We start from the raw sequence: 15,335 nt of genomic DNA, 5'->3' as shown, positions 1-15,335 counted from the left end.
TTGTCCTGGTTCAATTCATTCCATATTCAAACACATGTCATTTATTTAATACAGTTAACTATAATACACAGTTAGCAAATTTCCATTATAAGTAACATTTAGTATCACATAATTTACAGTTTCACTGACTAACTCTTAAAATTATTTTTTATTTTATAGGAGATGGCATTTAATATTATGTCGGCTTTGTGGGTCAAAAGGCATTCATAATGCTTGTCGGCTGAAAAAATCAAATGAATGGCAGTGTGATAATTGCATCACAATGCTTTCACACGGTAAGATTTATTTAATTATGTAATTTATTATTATATGAGTTGTTCGATAAATGTGTGCAAAAAAATGAATTCTTTTCCAATTAATCTAAATAATATAGTAAAATCTAACGAATTTTTGTCAGATTAAATTTGACGTAACTGAAACTGGCAACTTATTTTAGGCTGGTCTTGAGAATTTAGCCATATAATTGTAATTTTGTCGTTTAGTTGTAAATTTAATTTATCAAGGATCTGATTCAGGTTCTGCAGAAAAAAAATTAGAAGGAAAGCTTGATAAAAGTTGGGGAAATAGCATCTTTTTTTTCTTCTATTAATAAGTTACTTTTTGAAATTTATGTTTAATTTTGCTGATTTCATTAAGCGGTTTTTTTGGCATACATAAAATGAATGAAGCTCAATATGTATGAAAAATAGTTTCAGAGACCAAAATTTGAACAAAATACACTTGAAAATTACCTCATGTCATCATGTATAGAGGAATTGAAAATTTTTTTTTTTCAATTTCCCCATACCTCATATTACAAAACTTGTATGCCATTCTTTTAATGCTGTACTAGTCATACGGATTACAATAGAAGTCCAGTGTTCTTTTTGACATTACTTGAGGTCAGTAGAACTGATGAACTTGTATGCCATTCTTTTAATGCTGTACTAGTCATACGGATTACAATAGAAGTCCAGTGTTCTTTTTGACATTACTTGAGGTCAGTAGAACTGATGAACTTGTATGCCATTCTTTTAATGCTGTACTAGTCATACGGATTACAATAGAAGTCCAGTGTTCTTTTTGACATTACTTGAGGTCAGTAGAACTGATGAACTTGTATGCCATTCTTTTAATGCTGTACTAGTCATACGGATTACAATAGAAGTCCAGTGTTCTTTTTGACATTACTTGAGGTCAGTAGAACTGATGATTTGAAACAATAGTTACATTCCATAAAGTGTGCGTTCCTACATGTTGATTCATTAGCAATCATTGATAGTATGTGTCGAAGGAATTCTTGCCGCTTGCTGATATTTCTTGATCTTCTAATATCTGTTGAATTGAACGCTTAATTGTCTATACAGACAATAATCATGGTGATGTTATAATTAGTTTCCTGTAAGACTGTAGAGCCTCATTGACCTATCCATTTTTCTGGAAGTACAGCATTTAAGAATTCTTTTATTTCTCTGTTGAAAAGTCATTCCCCGTATGGGAAATGTTTTCCCTTGAAGGAATTATATAGGATGATGACCCATAATATTGTTAAAGTACAAGTTCCCCCGTAAGTTTGCCATCAATGAATAACAATGAAGCCTTAATGAGTTAATCTTTGCTTGCAATGATGCTACATCAGATCAGTGATGTAGGTGAACTGATGTTGCTCAAGAGCTGACATTGAGCTTTAATAATGCTTAAAAATAACTTCAAGATCAGTGTAAGGATGTAGTATAGGTACCCTTTAGTAAGTTTATAATTCATTTAGTGTTGGGTAAAGTTAACAAAAAAACACAGCTCGTATTTGCCAAAAGAAATTGGACTTTAATGAGAAAGAAAACAACTGAATTTATGTTAAATCATAACCTTAAAAACTAAAAAGAAATTATGAAATTAACAAAACTTAATGATACTTAATAAATATCAGCTGAATCAACATATGAATAATGATATTTAATGAGAAAATACATGAATATACATTTTTCAAATACATATTTTGAAAATCTACAGTTTAACAAAGCCTGAAAACAAGAGAACATAAAACAACTTATTTACAATTATATACTTAGAAAAACATAACATCAATGAACATAGTATGACTGGAAAACTATTGCATTACTGACAAATGCTGTAATATTGAAAAATTAGCAATGAACAAATGTCATTAACTTAGAAAAATAAATTACAGTAAATCTTAATTGGTACTGGCCTTTCCTGATTCATGAACAACAAACTTAGCATTAAATAATTCAAACATGTAATTCTAGTTTAATGTAGAAAAAGGGCCACAATAATATTATAGTACAAAAAGAGTTAATTACAATAATCAAATTGAAATAAATAAACATATAAAAAGAGTTCCTTTACTCGTAAGTTTTCTTGAAAATATAAAATTAGAAAGAAGTCCTAAAACATAACTGCACATCAGGAGTAATTTGCTTTAGGTTAATTTAAGAGAAGTATTATGAATACAGTTCATGAGGAGAAAAGAATTAATCTCGGCGATTAACAAGTTACAAGATTAAATGATAGAGTTAACTACAATAACAAGAAATTGAAATAATTAAGCACGTAAAATAGGTTGCAGCTGAACGATGACACAACCTTATATAAGCCATCTGTCGTGAATAAATTGTTTTTTAAACTAAACTTAAAAATGAAATTGAAACTTGAAAGGCTTAAGGTATGATGAACTGAATGTTCCACAAATTTTAATGATAAAATAACTGTTTAACGTAATAAATAATGAAAATTGAACTTGCCTGTAGCACACAAATATTAGCAAGAGACGAACTCGTAAATGAAGGTAAATGAATACATACAGTAATCCTGGGCAGTCCGCAGTGGTGTATCAGGAATGCAGGGGTGAGACGCGATTTAGAGGTTGAGCAGGACGAGGCATCTCAAAAATGTAGCAACGAGTTTGGAGAGATTTTAAATCGATGAAAATGTAATCAGCAGCTAGAGAAGATTGGCGTCGATAGAATTGGCAGTAATTGAAGCACTTTCAGCATAGACGTAATATACAGAATTTGAAGATTAAACTTGACAAAGAAACGAGGCAAAAACAAAACATAAAGATCGGTGAAATAACGAACCACTGACGGGTAGAACTAGAGATAATTTGGACAGAGAAATACCGCAACGTGTATGCGAGTATGAATGCGATGAAGATATTAGCACAAAGTTGGAGAGCGAAAAGTCATAGGCGACTTGACATGGTGAAGGTCTGATCTACTCTGCCGAAAAGATGGCGTGAGTGAAAAGGAGGGGGAAACCACGGCTAGTCAGACCTAAGAGAGTGTGTGTTGGCAACAAGAGTAGTGTCTTAGTGTTAGTATAAGAACGATTAGAGAAAACGTGTGGAATTTGAGAACGAAGACATAACAAAAATAATTTACAAGCAAGCAGATCACTAAAGAATTACGTAAGGCTGATAAAATAAATTCTGAATACGCAAGTTGAAGAAATGACATCAGGGCCGACAAAGATAAATAGACTTCTAGGAACTATGACAATATTGAAATTGGTTGAGAATAAACCAAAATAAATATAAACAAATATGACAAGCCCAAAGCGAAACATAGTAATAAATTTACCATGCCTGTAATAACAACATGACCCTACCCTAGCTTTGAATTCATTGGAATTAAAACGACTTTATGCAAACGGCGTAAACATTTAGTATTTCCAATTATCAATTGAACACTTCTGGTTATAGTGACATTAATATTGCTATGATCATTTACAGTCATTTAAATAAAATATGGCCATCAGTTTTGGTTGTTTGTTTAAGTTAATAACAGATGTTCTTTCTTACTGAGATTAATATCTTGAGTACTAATAATTGATTAATTTTGTCTTTTTGTATAGCCGAAAAGGGAAGCAGTTCCGATGAAGGTGAAGCTTTTGATTCATTACCAGATATGGTTCCAAACTGTAGACAGCAAAACATAAGGTGAGTTTCAACAAAAAATTTGTTGACTGCCAGTAATGTGTTGTAGTTATAATTGATGGTCGTTTAGTAGTACACCTAATACAATATGTTGTGTTTATTTATAAAGTATCTATATGAATATTTTCAGTGCTTGATATTTTAAATAGTTTGATAATTCTTGTCCTTATCTGCTTTCTTGAATTATTAAATTTTTTTTTTTATTAAATTTGTGAGTATTTTTCCAGTCCCATAAAATTACTAGTCTATTTGGAACCGTTTCTCCAAAATGAGTCGGTAAGTTTGCTTGTCTATGATTTACCTGAAGAGGTAGAGGCATTATTTCTTTATCTCGGATAGTATCACTATTCCTGTAACAAGTTAATATTTTTTTCTTCTAAAACTTCAATCCACACCTCTTCCCACTGTACTGTCCCACAATAGCTCCTGCCATCCATTATCTTTTTGTTTTGTCTCCCTAACAATGATTTTCTGTCAGCGCCTTTGATACTAGTAAATTCTTACTTCATTTTCCCAAATTTTTTCTTACCCTTCTGTATGTTAACATCTCCCTTTCCAGTAATCATACATTTCTTTACTTTACTACACCCCTTCATTAAATTTTATTGTTGATTTACACTCTGTAATAAATAATATATCTAGAGCCTATTCAGTTTGCTGCCTTCTTTTCTTTGGCATTTTTATTCTTTCTACAGACTATCCTCTAATATTTACATTGTCCATGGGTTTTTATTAATTGTTTGTTATCTTTGTTCAAATCTTATCACATTTTTTTTTGTCTGTATCTCATTCTCTTTGGTCTTGATTTTTTTTTATAGTTTCTTCTACTTCACATTATGTTTCATCACAATTAAATTGTAATCAGAATCAATGTCTGCCCATCAATACAGTTTATAGTCTGTAATGTGGTTTCAAGATCTCTCCTAACCATTATAAAGGGTCCGCCATGGGAAACGGACGTTTACAAATTAACGACATTCCACTATTTTAAGGTTAAAAAATAATTTATTGGCAGAAATAAGTTTCTGAGAATATGCAGTTTGACTTACCTATGTACGAAAAATAATATCGTTAAGATGGTGTCCATTTTTACGCTGACAAATGTGGAGACGCTCTCTGAAATTAGCCTCCACTCTCTCCAATAGTTGACGATCGAATGTTCTGCTCTATCATTTGTCGCAGTTCAGCCAATGTACAAGGTTTGGTTTCATACACCAAAGACTTTAAATACCCCCACTAGAAAAATTCACACATCGAAAGGTCTGGTGAGCGAGGGGGCCAATGCAGATCACTGAATCTGGAGATAAGCGATTAGGGAACATTTGTCTAACAGCAGCCATCGACACTCGGGCAGTATGGACCGTAGCTCCATCCTGTTGAAAATAAACATCTGGCAGATTGATTCGTCGTCGTCTCAGCTCAGTTTTCAAGAATGTTTTCACTATATTTACGTAACGATCAGCTGTTACGGTTACAGTGTTTCCATTTTCCTCAAAAAAGTAGGGCCCCATGATACCAAATTTCCCGAGCCACACCACACCGTAACTTTTGGGCTGTGTAATGGTAATTCATGTAAAGTGCGTGGATTTTCACAGGCCCAGTATCGGAAGTTTTGACGATTCACAACACCATTGAGATGAAAATGAGCCTCGTCGCTCATTATCAAAATCGCATTGGGCTCATCTTCCAAAATTTGGAGCATCGCTTCAGCAAAAGCTGCACGTTGTGGGTAGTCGCCCTCTGTTAACTTGTGCACAACTGACATTTTATAAGGGTGAAAACCTAAATCTCGGTGTAGAATTCGCCACACTGAACTATTGGATATTCATAGTGTTGCAGAATGCCTACAAACTGAACGTCTTGGACTATTTAAAACAGCCTGTCTTACACGTTCTAAGTTCTCCGGAGTTCAAACTGTGCGACACGGTCCCGGTAGCTGTCTTTTCATTAGACTACCTCTACTACGAAGGGCATTAACCCATCGCAAAATGGTGTTCCGGCTCGGTATATCTCCATGCCGAGGAAATAGAGCAGATCATCGCTCAGATCGATCGTCAACTATTGGAGAGAGTGGAGGCTAACTTCAGAGAGCGTTTCCACATTTGTCAGCGTGAAAATGGACACCATCTTAACGATATTATTTTTTGTACATAGGTAAGTCAAACTGCATATTCTCAGAAACTTATTTCTGCCAATAAATTATTTTTTAACCTTAAAATAGTGGAGTTTCTTTAATTCGTAAAATGTCCGTTTCCCATGGCGGACCCTTTATAATCTACCTGATACCTTTCCATACTCATGGTCTCACTTTTGTACCTTTATTTTTTATGATTTTTAATATAAGTATTTTGAAACCAAGTTTATATTTAAGCAAGATCCTCTTTAATTTCATTAAAATAGCTTATTCTCTTCTTTATTGTTATCTCCTTTTACATTTTTGATTAAATTATATGTTAAAATAAAATTTCTGTTTGTTCATCTTGTGTATAAGAGGTCACCATATAAATTTGCACTACTCTTGTAAGATCAGGCTTTGGATCTATTCCAACTAAAATAATTCCTTCTTTTGCTGCTTATAATAATATACACTTTGTCATATATTACAAATATATATCACGCATTGCCACAAAATTCATTATCCTGTCAGCAACTGTTATCGGGCAAATAGCTTATTATTGCTGAATAAATAAATAATAGTTACCTTGTACTTCCCTGACCAGAAATCTTCTTCATTCTTTAATTTTAGCTCATGAATACAAACTAGTATTTATCTGTAATGTACCCATTTCTTGTCTTAAATTTATCTTTTGCAGTTTTATTTAGATTCTAACATTCTACTTTTCAACTCTAAGAATGGCTTGGTTTTTATACTAAGAAATCTGATCAAGAAGATACTTTACCCCAGAGGATATCTTGTTGATTTTATAAAAGGGAAAGAATGAAAAAAATTATTGCCTTAGAAAAATGCACCTGCACTTCTTTCAGCCACATGTACTTCAAGTATAGAATGCTCTCACTTTTTTCGTGTTTAGCCTGTGAGAATTACCGGTTAGGTATTACTTCGGAGGATTATATGTATGAGTGTAAATGAAGTGTAGTTTTGTACAGTCTCAGTTTGACTATTCCTGAGATGTGTGCTAATTTGAAACTCAACCACCTAAGAACACCGTTATCCACAATCTAGTATTCAAATCCATATAAAAATAACTGCTTTTACTAGGACTTGAACGCTGGAACTCTCAACTTCCAAATCAGCTGATTTGGGAAGATGCGTTCACCACTAGACCAGACCCCCGGTGGGTTACTCTCACTTTGCTGTTCATACTATATCAATTACTAAACAAATCTTTTATTCTAATTGGTACATGATAATACTGTTATATAGATCACATCAAATGCTGAGGCCATATTTGATGGCCTGAACAGTTAATGAAATTGCTGTTAATCCTTTCAAGAATAATTTTCTGTCTACCATTCCCACAGATATACCTAGCTGTTATATTATCTTATCGTTGCTTTACATTCTGTAATGCTTTTTGACGACAGAACATGAAAATAAAATTGTCCGAATTATTTGTATTTGGATCAAATAATTATTACTTTACTATAAAAGGTAGTGAACAACTAAAATACTAACAGAACTTTAGATGATGTTTAATCGCGTGATGGTTCTCAAATTGTTTTTTTTGTGGTCTGAGATTACTGAAATTTATTTTAATTAATTTTTTCCAGCAAATCATTAATATTCACCAGTCTTTTATTCGAGTAAAAGATTAGACTGCTGCATTTGCTATAAATAAATCTTTTATTTTAGCCAGTACAACAATGCATTATGCAGATTCAATCAAAAACATTAATTACGCTACTCAATAGATAAAAAATGAACTGCCCCAGCTTTTGCCTTATAGGCGTAGGGAAACCATGCTAAAACCTTGGTCAGAGCAGCATCACAAAATACACAATTAATTATAATTAATTGTGTATTTATAATTATAAAATACAAGGGTTATTTTTTTTTTAAGGTCCGATCAGTCACGAAATTAAAACCATAGTGAAAATAAAAAATGTTTGTATTTGTAACAAGTACTTACATAGATACGCTATCTCTCTACATAGTTGCCACTCTGATTTAGACATTTGTGTAGCATGGTACCAACTTTCCAATACCCTCGTCATAGAACGGAGCCACCTGCGTTTTCAGCCATGTTTCTACGCTGGTCTGCAGCTCAATGTCTGTGCCAAAATGTTGTCCTTCTAGCCAGCGTTTCATGTGAGCAAAGAGGTGAAAATCGGATAGAGCCAAGTCCGGGCTGAATGGTGGGTGATCAAACACTTCCCAACGAAAACGCTGCAGGAGCTTCTTTGTTACAGGCCGCTTTGTGCGGCCGAGCTTTGTCTTTTTAGATTATTAAATGGTTTGCAAGATTGGAGAACCTAACTTGTTGTTTTTATAAGATCTATAGTGTTCTGTAAACCTAGCCATAATGATCTATTAGTTTTCCCAATATAAATTTTGTTACAATTATTGCATGTTATTTTATTGATACCACACAAACTATTAGAATCATCATTATTACACAGAACTGACGGAGACCGTGGATGCAGAACCTTGGGGGCTGGGTTACAAGATAGTAACTCGGCTATTCCCCCAATAGCCGCGAGATCCCCTCTCGCGGTCACCAGCTCCACTAGACGAAGCTAAAGCGAAACACATCGTTAAGATGTTGTTCCCGGGCCACTCGATCCGTGCCGCGCGGGACTTCGGCGACGTGGGCGACTTTCCGCTCTTCTCGATGGAGTAACTGGAGGGAGCCCTACGGTCGCTGAAAGACAAAAAAGCCCTTGGTCCCGACGGTATATCGGCCGAGGTACTCAAACTAGTGCGGCGCTGCAGGCCCCGACTTCTACTAGACATGTATAATGCATGTCTGAAGGCTGGGTCTTTTAGCGCCAGGTGGAAGACCGCGCGTCTTGTGCTAATTCCCAAGGGAAAATAAAACTCAGAGTCGCCGTCCTCCTACCGCCCATTGTGTATGCTTGACACAGCTGGGAAGGTATTGGAGAAGTTGTTAAAGAAAAGACTGGTTGCGGCGATGAATCAGGCAGGTGGCCTGTCACCTAACCAGTACGGTTTCCGGCAGGGTCGGTCGACCCTAGACGCAATTCAGGAGGTTGTTGAGACAGTGCGGCGAGCAGAGGATCACAATCATTTTTCCCGACGTGTGGTCCTTCTCGTTACGTTGGACGTAAAAAACGCGTTCAACTCCGCACGATGGAGCGATATGATTTGGGCGATGAAACATTCGTTCCATGTGCCTTAATACCTTCTCAGAATAGTAGACGCATACCTGAGGAACCGCGGTCTCATTTACGAGTCCGCAGCAGGCTGGCGTAGGACTACGATCACGTCAGGGGCGGCGCAGGGGTCGATTCTCGGCCCCGACCTTTGGAATGCCGTCTACGTTGGCTTGCTGAGGCTGGAGATGCCTGAAGAATGCCTGGAATCTGCCTTGGTTGGGTACGCTGACGACATTGCGCTACTTGTCGCAGACCGCGACGTGGAGCCCGCCCAACTGAGGCTCAGTCGAGCCATGCACAGAGTCGGTGCCTGGCTGGACGATCATGGATTGTCTCTAGCCCTCAGCAAAATGGATATCGTAGTTCTCACTAAGAAGCTTATCGACACCTTTCTCTCCCTGCGGGTAGGGGTACAGGTTGTCGAGACCAAACCGAAGGCCAGCAGACGGCGATTGCTGATGTCCACGGTGCATTCCATCCTGTTATACGGGTCGGAAGTGTGGGCCCAGGCATTAAGAGTTGCGAGAAACCGGAAGCGGCTCGCGCAGGTGCAACGCACCGCAGCCTTGCGGGTCGCTTCCGCGTAGCGGACGGTCTCCGAGCCTGCAGTACTTGTAGTCGCCAGCGTCATACCCATTGCTACTTGAGCAAGGGAGCGCCAGGTGATCTACAGGAGGCGACGGGCAGGTGAAGACTGGGTGACCATTGCCAACGAGGAATGCACTCGCACGGCAAGAGACTTGGGGCCACGAGACCAGAGGACGATGGACTGCAAGCCTTATCCCTCTGGTCAGACCGTGGACGGAGCGACGGGATGGAGAGGTGGAGTACTACATGACCCAATTTGTAACGGGTCACGGGTACCTCCGCGGTTACCTCCATGTCATAGGGAAAGCGCCATCCCCCGACTGCCTGTATTGCCCCGATGTACGGGACGACGCTGAGCACACCTTTTTCAAATGTGCTCGGTGGGCGGCAGATCGAGGGACACTAGAGGCGGATCTGGAGCATTGAGTCCCAACAACGTGGTTGCGATGATGCTCCATAACCTGAGCAGCTGGGAAAGTGTATTCGTCGGGAACATTCTTAGGGCCAAAAAGGTTGACCTGGATAGTCTTGAAAATTAGGTAGCACCTAATCAGGCTAGTATAGTAGGACTCGACTGGAAGTAATGTGTTAAACGGTTTGAGGTCGAGTCCTGGTAGAAAGGAGGGTGGTTTTAGTTGGTAGTCTGCTGATAGTGATTGGATAATACCATCAGTGGGAGCCCGACACTTCGTGCGTAAATGCATCCACCTCCCTCTCCAAAAAAATTATTTTCATTATCATTATTATGGATTTTTAAATGTTTTATTACATGATTGTACGATCTATATGTTGTTTTATATTTTTTATCATTATAAACATTAACCACATTTTCAGTAATGTTAGTGTAGGAATATTTTATGTAAATATTTCTAGCAATACTTTTATTATTTATGGGTATCAACATTGTTGTATTATTAGATTTTAATTTCTGTTTTTTATAAATATTATCAATCAATGACATGTTATATCCATTTTTACTGCACTACATTTTATAATATCTATTTGTGAATCTAGTTTTTCTTTATTATTCTGTGTGTAATGTATTGCTCTATTTAACATGTTTGTAAATTTATTAATTTTGTGTGCTCAAGGATGATTTGATCTTCTGTTAATAGTTATTTTATTAGTTGTCGATTTCCTTTATACAGATGTTATAATTTTATTACTTTACTGATTTCTGTCAACATCTAAAAAATTTATTTTTCTGTATTTGTCAATTTCAAAGGTAAATTTTAAATTATTATGTTTGATAAGAATTACATTTTTTTAAAATTATTAAATGTTCATTATAGACCGATTGAAATAACTCATTTAGAGGGGGAAAAAATTGTTGCCTGGACTTTTATAAGTGGAAATGGTAAAGGAGCTTATAATAAATATAAAAAAAAATAAATGCGTGAGCGGGGATGGTGGTAAAATTAATAAGTTACATATAAGTAAGAAACCACTTTTCAACAAAAAAGCAATATATAATTTAAAAGAAAAATTAAAGGAAAATAATTGTATTGTACTTAAATTAGACAAAACGAACACACCAGTTATAATGCTAATTGATAAATATAATAATTTAATGGAAAAATATATAAGTAAAAATAATTTTACAAAAATAAAAGATCCAACTATAAAAATCACAAAAAGTTAAATAACAAATTATAAAGAAATTTTTAATTATAATAATAATATGAGGTATCACACTAGATTATATCCATTTAAACCATTTGCCCCATTTGAAATGCTTAAACGGGATAACCCAATGCATCCATTAATTAATGTCAAATCTGCTCCTTGTTATTTTATTACTAAAATAATAGACAAAATATACTCAGATTTAAAATCAATTTACCAAATAAGTCTATTGTAAAATGGGTACGAGTTAGTTAACAAATTAAATAGTTTAATAGTAAATGAAAATATTACAATGATAAATTATGACATAACTAACATGTACCCTAATATCCCTATAGATCAAACTATATGTACAATAAGAAATAAACTGAAAATTAATTATGAAAACCTGAAATTTATAGATAATATTATAACTATCATCAGAAATATATGTCAGAATTATAATGTTTCACCATATTCTCTGGGAGACAAACCCAGTTGCAGTGGTATACACAGTTAGATCAGAACAGAACACACATTAGATGTGTATTTATTATTAATGACTGAACCTATATGTTTGGTCTACCTGGTATTACGAGTGTTTGCTGCTGAACTATGCGCTATAAATAAGGCTTTGAATATCATTAACTCTGAGTTACCGTTATATCCTTATTTGTAGCAACTTGTGTAGTGTTCTCCAAGCCTTAGAAAATTTTTAATCCGGGCATCCTGTCGTTACTGAAATCTAAAATTGAATAGCCGAGTTGAATCATCGCAACACTCAAGTGAGTTTTTGCTGTATCCCTAGCCATGTGGGGATTGTGGGTAATGAATGTGCAGATTCCGCTGCAAAAGACGCATGTAGTCAACCATCCTTCAATGCTCGTGTTACTACATCAGACTCTGTTAACTGTGTACAACTCATTCTTTGCGCAAAGTGGCAAGATGACTGGACGACTACAGTAGGTAACAGACTCTGGCACATTAAAGGTTCTCATGGGACTTCTAATACCGGAAAATTTGTCATGAGGATGTGGTCCTCTGCCCATTGCAGATAGGACATACAAGAGCTACTCACAGGTACCTAATGTCAGCAGTAAATGCAGCAGTATGCATGTGATGCAACTGCTGCGTGACTGTGCACCACATTCTTGTGGAATGCATATGTTATGCAATCTTACACCGTAAATTTAAATTGCCCAGGAATTTTCATCAAATCCTGGGCAATAATAAAGCAATTTTGGATCAGGTGTTTTTTTTCTCTGGAGAGCTAATATTTTATGTACTTTTTAATCGTGTTTTTAGATTTTTTTACAGTAGTTGTATGTTTTGTGTTTTAACATTTTAATTTAGTTTTTTATTTTATCTTTGTTTTTAATATTTTAGTGTGTTTTGATTTTTTTTAAATTTCTACTTTAAGATTTTATTTTGTTTTAATTTCTTTTATTCTACTAGGTTCTGTATTTATATTTCATGTTTTCTTTTCCAGGCATTTTTATTTAATTTTTCATCGTGAATTTTTAAAATTTAGTTTTTTGAAACACATACTTGGTGATCAGGCGATGATAACGCTGAAGCGTTTTTCTCCCAAAAAAAAACCAAATAAAAAAATATATAAAATAAAATGCAATGATTGTAACAAAATTTATATTGGTAAAATTAATAGATCATTTAGGGCAACGTTTGCAGAACACTATAGATCTTATAAAAAAACACAAGTTAGATTTATCAGGACCGCCATAGATAAGAGCACATTCATATAATTTATAAAAATTTAAATAATCTTATAAAAATTTAAGTAACTGTATGTGTGGCTGGCCACGTGGAATATTTTATTTTTGATTACATATTTTTGTATGTTGACAATTATTTGTTTTGAGTTTGATATGTAATTTAAAAAAAAAAATTATTTTTATTAACTGATGATGAGGGAAACCCTTGAAACTGCTATTAAATGAAAAAAACAATAAGCATAAGGTAAGAGGAATTGTTGAACTCTATACTGTTGGTGGAGAATTGTGTTAATCTTTTGTCTTAAGACATAATTAGTACAGAGGTGAATATGAACAGATACCGTAACAAAAAAAAAATTGATTTTGCTAAGTTAATATATATATAAAATATAACATATTTTCAGCCTTCGCAAAGTACAGATTAGAGAACACTCTTACCTTTAAAAACATAATTGTAAGAGTGTTCTGTAATTCTGTACTTTGGGGAGGCTGAAAAAATATTATATTATATATACTTATTTAGCGTACAGAGGAAAAAAGAGAAAGAAAAAGAAATGGACTATAAAAAATTTAATCTAAATAAATTAATATATGTATATATATATAAAATATATATACAAAAGCCCTTTTTTTATTAATAATAGTGTTAGTAAGTAATTTTAGAGAAAATGCAATCCAGTAGCAATATCTAACAGCTGCTGACATCAGAGAATTATATTATTATTCTCAATTTTTGTGATCTGTAGTTTTTCTTATAAATTTTCCAAGTAGAAATAATAAATTTAATAAAAAATCATACTGTGTAAAAGTTTAAGATGCTAATATAAAAGCAAACATTTGTAGTGAAGCTCATATCAATTAACTGTGATCGGTAGGGACTGATTAGTAGCTAGCTTTATCTGTTTAAAAAATAACCCTACTTTGTATCCTTCAATTAACATTATGCTACTCTGACATTTTGCTTGTTGCAGAATCACAGAGTTAGTTGCAATCTTATCCAGAACCAAAGTCCCTTGATTTTGATTTGAAGTTTTACAAAGTTTTGTTTATTAGGAAATAAGTTTTAAGCGACCATGTAATCATCATCTATTTATCGTGAAAAAAAATGTCATTTTTACATATTATTTGAATTAAATCATAAATTCCTATTTCTTAACAAATGTATTTCCTCATTATAAAATAATTTGTATCTTTTTTCTGATAAAAGTCTTAAATTCATATAAAATCGTTAAGTTTAGAGATCCCTAGTTCTGAAATTCCACTTTGGATAAATAATTTTCAGAAACTATCATATAATGACACTATAAAATGTCTGTGGATACCCTGATTGTCATAACTTGTAGTATGGATGTGATACTTGTAATCTATTAGTTCTCACATTTATAAAAATTTATTTTGTATTAAGCAGGATATCAAAACCATCATCTAGTATCACTGATTTATTGACATCAAACGATAAAAAATTAAGGAAGATGGACTCATTATCAACATCATCATTCAAAGATGAAGATGGGGATCACAATGAAGATGATGTTTGTCATACAGATAAAAATATGTGTGCAGAAAAACAGGCCGAATCTTCAAGCTTACACCAGATTAGGTCAAAGTCTGCTTCACCTGAACTGGAATTGAGTCCAAAAGCTAGATGGAAATCAGAAGCAACACTGGCATCATCTAGGTCGTCTTCAGTAGTATCAGTCACTAGATCTGTTTCACCCGTTTTAATTATAGATTCTGATGAGAGTAGTGATGTTGAGGTAAGTGTTCGTTGATTTTAAACAGCTAATGTTTTAAAGAGATTTGTTATTACTAAATGTCCAGGGCTTTAAAAACTTATTAGCCGCAGTAATAGAATATTTATTTGTGAAATTAAGGCCATATGTTGTACTGAAGAGGATGTAGTGAAAATCTTCTACAGATGAAGAGATGAGGGCCTTTTTTTTTACTATGTCTATGGATAAAAATGATCAAAAATTGTATTAATATTTGCATTAATTATAAATAACTCATGGTGGAAAGCAGTATAGAAGATGGAAACTGTTGTAGCAGATGAAAGTTGGAAAATTTTCAATGTTGGTAAATCGCTTGAGGAAAAATTGAAAATTTAAATATAAGTAGAGGATCTTGTTATTACTACATGCATAATGACGGAAAGCTGAGTAGAAGATAATTAGCTG

General features: G+C 34.3%; 1 protein-coding gene across 4 annotated transcripts in view; it reads left to right on the top strand.

Moving 5' to 3' along the window:
* LOC142327445 (uncharacterized) overlaps positions 1-15,335 on the top strand; it is a 116,353-nt gene that overhangs the window by 64,220 nt on the left and 36,798 nt on the right. For 3 of the 4 annotated variants that reach the window (XR_012756992.1, XM_075370529.1, XM_075370530.1), the window contains 3 exons: positions 160-275; positions 3,853-3,937; positions 14,564-14,915. Coding sequence is in view for 3 of the 4 variants with exons in the window: in XM_075370529.1 (XP_075226644.1) it covers positions 160-275; positions 3,853-3,937; positions 14,564-14,915 (553 nt within the window). In the remaining variant the exon portion in view is untranslated. The remainder of the gene's footprint in view (positions 1-159; positions 276-3,852; positions 3,938-14,563; positions 14,916-15,335) is intronic. The other variant, XM_075370531.1, reaches the window with a different exon arrangement.

This window comes from Lycorma delicatula, chromosome 7 (genome assembly GCF_047948215.1).
Source record: "Lycorma delicatula isolate Av1 chromosome 7, ASM4794821v1, whole genome shotgun sequence".
NCBI lineage: Eukaryota > Metazoa > Arthropoda > Insecta > Hemiptera > Fulgoridae > Lycorma > Lycorma delicatula.
This window is presented reverse-complemented; position numbering and strand designations above follow the sequence as displayed.